Raw genomic sequence first — 7,131 nt, forward strand, 5'->3', positions numbered from 1 at the left:
GAACAGATGGTATTTATTTGCTCCCCCACTGAGCAAATTAGGCACAAGGCCGTTTTTAATGTGAGGTAAAAACCAGCTCCCCTAAAAGGGGTCACTCTGGTTACCAAAAATAATAATTGTCCCAGTATAGAGGGTTTCCCCTCCATTGACTGGTACAAATTATCTTAAGTGCAGTATCTTCCGGAACAGATGGTGTTTATTTGCTCCCCCACTGAGCAAATTAGGCACAAGGCCGTTTTTAATGTGAGGTAAAAACCAGCTCCCCTAAAAGGGGTCACTCTGGTTACCAAAAATAATAATTGTCCCAGTATAGAGGGTTTCCCCTCCATTGACTGGTACAAATTATCTTAAGTGCAGTATCTGCCGGAACAGATGGTATTTATTTGCTCCCCCACTGAGCAAATTAGGCACAAGGCCGTTTTTAATGTGAGGTAAAAACCAGCTCCCCTAAAAGGGGTCACTCTGGTTACCAAAAATAATAATTGTCCCAGTATAGAGGGTTTCCCCTCCATTGACTGGTACAAATTATCTTAAGTGTAGTATCTGCCGGAACAGATGGTATTTATTTGCTCCCCCACTGAGCAAATTAGGCACAAGGCCGTTTTTAATGTGAGGTAAAAACCAGCTCCCCTAAAAGTAGGCAAAAAGGGGGCACTCTGGTTACCAAAAATAATAATTGTCCCAGTATAGAGGGTTTCCCCTCCATTGACTGGTACAAATTATCTTAAGTGCAGCATCTGCCGGAACAGATACCACACTTTGATCTTGGCCCGAAGTCCACGGAGGTTGCCTAGTCGTGACCAGGTACACACACACAGACATTCATCTTTATATTATAGATATATGGGTTATACTATGTATTTTAAAACAAGGCATTACACTATATACAATTGAGAAATGTCTTAGAGATTAATAACGTTTCAATGTAACAGATACTTTATTTTTTCTTTTTATAGAAGGGTCGTTTTAACGACTGTGAAGAGTCTCCAAGCACATAGAATTTGATTTCGAGTGAGCATGACTCCGGATGAAACTGAGTTAAAGTTTCAAAATCCTTCTATATAACATTTGTTAAGTGAAAGTGTGTTTTTGTGAATTATGTTTAATTTTACAAGTAAATATTTTTAAATGAATCGTTTTTTATTCACGCCTTCGGAAATTATGCCTGTACCCACCTAAAAAAATTATATATTATATGTATATATAAATGAGAGGGGTCACCAACAATTGGTATGTCTTTTTTAACATTATTTTATTATTCCGTATTTGGTTTTTAATTTTAAAGAAAATTATATTGAGATCGCTGTAATAAAGTTTTTAAATCATTGAAATAGTTTTTAACGCGTTTCAAATGTTCTGTGAATCGTCCTCTTCAGAAAGTATTCAAAATGTGAAATATTTAAAACATATTTAAGATATGTTTAAAATGCAAAAGCGTATTTTCGCAGTCCATTTTGGTGAGATGTGTCCGAGCGGTGGAAATATCTGTAAATGGTTCTCTCTCTCTCTCTCTCTCTCTCTCTCTCTCTCTCTCTCTCTCTCTCTCTCTCTCTCTCTCTCTCTCTCTCACTCTCTCTCTGTATATATATATATATATATATACATATACTACTACTACTACTAATCATATAAATTAATATACGAAGTTATAATTTTATGCGTAAACTTAAAGTATTTACTTCAACAGTGCTCAATGCATACGTAGAGCTACATTGAAAGGCTTATGGATAAGAAGGACAGAGTCTCACCAGAATGAAAAGCGGAATATACTGTGTAGCTTAATTGCAATATAAATTTTTATAGCTTACTCTTTACACACAGATACACACATGCACACACACACACACACATATATATATATATATGTATATATATATATATAATTGAGAAATTTTTGAAAACTTCTTTGAAGTGTCGAATATAAGGATAAAAAATTTTTTATTTATTGCTTTTTTTTTGCAAGTCCTATATTTCGCTAATCCTCATCAAGATCAGAAGTCCAATTCGTGAATTTCTTTTTCTTTTTCTTCATTTTGGTGTTATGTTGAAGAGACGAGAATTTATGTGTGAATAAAACTGATAAGAATGAAACTGATAAGAATGAAAATGATGAGAATGAAACTGATAAGAATGAAAATGATAAGAATGAAACTGATGAGAATAAAACTGATAAGAATGAAACTGATGTGAATGAAACTGATAAGAATGAAACTGATGTGAATGAAATTGATGAGAATGAAACTTATGAGAATGAAACTGATAAGAATGAAACTGATAAGAATGAAAATGATGAGAATGAAACTGATGAGAATAAAACTGATAAGAATGAAACTGATGAGAATAAAACTGCTAAGAATGAAAATGATGAGAATAAAACTGATAAGAATGAAAATGATGAGAATGAAACTGATGAGAATGAAACTGATAAGAATGAAACTGATAAGAATGAAACTGATGAGAATGAAACTGATAAGAATGAAAATGATGAGAATGAAACTGATGAGAATAAAACTGATAAGAATGAAACTGATAAGAATGAAACCGATAAGAATGAAACTGATGAGAATAAAACTGATTAGAATGAAAATGATGAGAATGAAACTGATGAGAATGAAACTGATGAGAATGAAACTGATGAGAATAAAACTGATGTGAATAAAACTGATGAGAATGAAACTCATTAGAATGAAACTGATGAGAATGAAACTGATAAGAATGAAACTGATGAGAATAAAACTGATAAGAATGAAACAAATGAGAATAAAATTGATAAGAATGAAACAAATGAGAATAAAACTGATAAGAATGACTCTTATAAGAATAAAACTGATAAGAATCAAACTGATGAGAAAAAAACTGATAAGAATAAAACTGATGAGAATAAAACTGATAAGAATGACACTGATAAGAATGAAACTGATAAGAATGAAACTGATGAGAATAAAACTGATAAGAATGAAACTGATGAGAATAAAACTGATAAGAATAAAACTGATGAGAAAAAAACTGATGAGAATGAAACTGATGAGAATACAACTGATAAGAATGACACTGATAAGAATGAAACTGATAAGAATGAAACTGATGAGAATAAAACTGATAAGAATGAAACTGATGAGAACAAAACTGATAAGAATGAAACTGATGAGAATAAAACTGATAAGAATAACACTGATAAGAATGAAACTGATAAGAATGAAACTGATAAGAATGAAACTGATGAGAATGAAACTGAATAGAATGAAACTGATCAGAATAAAACTGATAAGAATGAAACTGATAAGAATTAAACTGCTAAGAATTTAATTGATGAGAATGAAACTGATGAGAATCAAACTGATGAGAATGAAACGGATAAGAATGAAACTGATAATGATAAAACTGATGTGAATGAAACTGATTAGAATGAAACTGATAAGAATTAAACTGATAAGAATAAAACTGATAAGAATGAAACTGATAAGAATAAAACTGATAAGAATGAAACTGATGAGAATGAAACTGATAAGAATTAAATTGATAAGAATGAAACCGATAAGAATGAAACTGATAAGAATAAAACTGATAAGAATGAAACTGATTAGAATTAAACTGCTAAGAATTTAACTGATAAGAATTAAACTGATAAGAATAAAACTGATGAGAATTAAACTGATGAGAACGAAACTGATAAGAATAAAACTGATAAGAATGAAACTGATAAGAATGAAACTGATAAGAATAATACTGATAAGAATGAAACTAATTAGAATGAAACTGATAAGAATAAAACTGATAAGAATAAAACTGATAAGAATTAAACTGATAAGAATAAAACTGATGAGAATAAAACTGATAAGCATGAAACTGATAAGAATGAATCTGATAAGAATAAAACTGATAAGAATGAAACTGATAAGAATAAAACTGATAAGAATGAAACTGATAAGAATAAAACTGTTTAGAATTAAACTGGTAAGAATAAAACTGATAAGAATGAAACTGGTAAGAATGAAACCGATAAGTATTAAACTGATAAGAATGAAACTGATAAGAATGAAACTGATAGGAATTAAACTGATAAGAATGAAACTGATAAGAATTAATCTGATAAGAATAAAACTGATAAGAATTAATCTGATGAGAATAAAACTGATACGAATTAAACTGATAAAAATAAAACTGATAAGAATTAAACTGATAAGAATAAAACCGATAAGAATTAAACTGATGAGAATGAAACTGATAAGAATGAAACTGATAAGAATGAAAATGATAAGAATGAATCTGATAAGAATGAAACTGATAAGAATGAATCTGATAAGAATAAAACTGATAAGAATGAATCTGATAAGAATAAAACTGATTAGAATAAAACTGATAAGAATGAAACTGATAAGAATAAAACTGATAAGAATGAATCTGATAAGAATAAAACTGATAAGAATGAAACTGATAAGAATGAAACTGATAAGAATATAACTGATAAGAATGAATCTGATAAGAATGGATCTGATAAGAATAAAACTGATAATAATGAAACTTCTAAGAATAAAACTCATAAGAATAAAACTGATAAGAATGAAACTGATAGGAATGAAACTGATAAGAATGGATCTGATAAGAATAAAACTGATAAGAATAAAACTGATAAGAATGAATCTGATAAGAATGGATCTGATAAGAATAAAACTGATAAGAATAAAACTGATTAGAATTAAACTGATAAGAATAAAACTGATAAGAATGAAACTGATAAGAATAAAACTGATAAGAATAAAACTGATAAGAATTAAACTGATAAGAATTAAACTGATACAAGAAACATATTTTACAAACTTTACAACAATTCAATCCTACAAGTTATTTCTTCAATCCTGACTGTTAACGAAAACACAGAGATATAAATTATGAAAACATGCACGTGTGTAGCCATTTATATATTATCGCTTATTTTATTTTTTAATATAATTCTTAAAAATATTGAAAATTATAGAAGTGCATGCTATGAAAACAATAAATACAAGAGGCGGTTAATTTCTGTATCCAACCATTTATAACTTATATATATATATATATATATATATATATATATATATATATATATATATATATATGCATATGAATATATTTATAGACATATATATATATATATATAATTTTTTAATTGGTATATATATATAATTATATATAGACATTATATGTAAATTATAAATATATATAAAAATTATTATTATAATTACATGACAATAGTTAAAATATTATCAGGAAAATATTATAATTATTATAATTATAATTATTATTTCATTATAATCATATAGTAATACTTATTATATACTATGAATTCTCATTATATAATAATAAACTATATAAAATTATATAAATTATCTATACATATAATACATTTTTTATATATGTATATATATATGTATATATATATATATATGTATATACATACATATTATATATGAATAAGCTTAAAAAGTCTGCCCCTATAGAATAAAATATACTTTGTTCGTCTTACAAATTTAAAGTAAAGAATATATGGGAAATAGATTAGAACGAGTTTTATATATTTGCTCTATCTTGCATATTGAGCAATTCTTGTTTTGATTGGATTACTTATAGAATATTACTGCCAGTAATATTTTGTAAGCTTTACAATCTGATGTTTCCATAACAACTGATTGTTAAATAAAAACTGTTCTGAAGTATATATATATATATATATATATATATATACATATATATACATATATATATATAGTAATTTTTAAAATATATATGGCGATTAAGCTTAAGCGCCATATATATTTTATAAATTACTAACTAGCTCTACCTACGTATTGAGCACTTTTGAAGTAAATACTTAAAGTTTACGCATAAATCTATACTTTCGTATATTAAATTTATGTGAATAAATGAAGTACTTTTATATATATATATATATATATATATATTAATTTTATTTATATAAACATTAATGGCTACATATGTGCATACATGTTTCTGTAATCACCCACGTTGGGGGATTACGTCTTCAGGCCAAGAATTACCTTCAAAAGTGACATTTCCACCAAATACATTTTTCTATTTCGTTTATCAAGTTAAAATACAACCTGGGTGGGAGTAAAAAAAAAACAAAAACGGTAAAAGGATAAGTGACGTCTATGAAGATAATAAACATCTTTTTTTCTCTTTTCCCCTTCCCCCATCCAACCTAACTTTTGGCTTTTTATGGCATAGGGTATTTGAGAGTTTAGTTTTCTTGTCTTAGAGTCTGTAAGTTAATAACCTTTGCTATTGTCAACCAAGTACTGACCGGTGCCTTTTAATCTACCTCCACCCACACATACATGCAACACACATATAACACACACATACACAGACACCGCCAACACACACATACACACATTAATACATATATTCAAAAGCGAATCCATGCTGAACGCTCTTTGTTTTATTTACTGAAACTAGACAATAATTCTGAAACTAGTAGAAATAAAGTAAAAATTAATTTAAGGCAAATAAAACAAAACAAAAACAAAAATAAAAAAAATAATAAAATTAAAAAAATAAATAAATAAAAATAAAAATAAAAATAAAATTAAATTAAAACAAATAAACCAACAAAATATGAATAAATATAAAACCCGAAAGTTATCTAAACCCCACATGTACCTATATGCGTGTATCAATACACTTATAAATGTCTACATTTATCTACATCCGCGCATATATACACACACACATTACAGACATACAGAGACAAATAATAGTATTTTTCTTTACTTATGTAGCGTGGTAACCTCTTCGTATATGCAATATTATGCTACCCGACTACAGACGGGTGTATATATATATATATATATATATATATATATATATATATATATATATATATATACATACACATATATTTATATATACACACACACATATATATACATACACAAATACACACATATATATATATACATATACATATATATACATATAAACACACACACAACAGACATACACAGATACATACATATATATACATACCCATACATACATACATACATACATACATACATACATACATAACATATATATAAACAACATTCGGACATCCATACATTTTTGTAATCTATATTGTTACAACAATTC

At 27.5% G+C, this 7,131-nt stretch overlaps 1 protein-coding gene across 1 annotated transcript in view; it reads left to right on the forward strand.

Annotated features, from left to right (window-relative positions):
• LOC145248752 (uncharacterized) overlaps window positions 1–6,882 on the forward strand; it is a 10,484-nt gene extending 3,602 nt beyond the window's left edge. The window contains exons 2-3 of the mRNA XM_080110395.1: window positions 2,051–2,576; window positions 2,685–6,882. Coding sequence (XP_079966521.1) covers window positions 2,051–2,576; window positions 2,685–3,239 — 1,081 coding nt within the window. The 3' untranslated portion in view covers window positions 3,240–6,882. The remainder of the gene's footprint in view (window positions 1–2,050; window positions 2,577–2,684) is intronic.
• Window positions 6,883–7,131: the final 249 nt, after the last annotated feature.

This window comes from Euprymna scolopes, chromosome 27 (assembly GCF_053919585.1).
Source record: "Euprymna scolopes isolate OS-2025 chromosome 27, ASM5391958v1, whole genome shotgun sequence".
NCBI lineage: Eukaryota > Metazoa > Mollusca > Cephalopoda > Sepiida > Sepiolidae > Euprymna > Euprymna scolopes.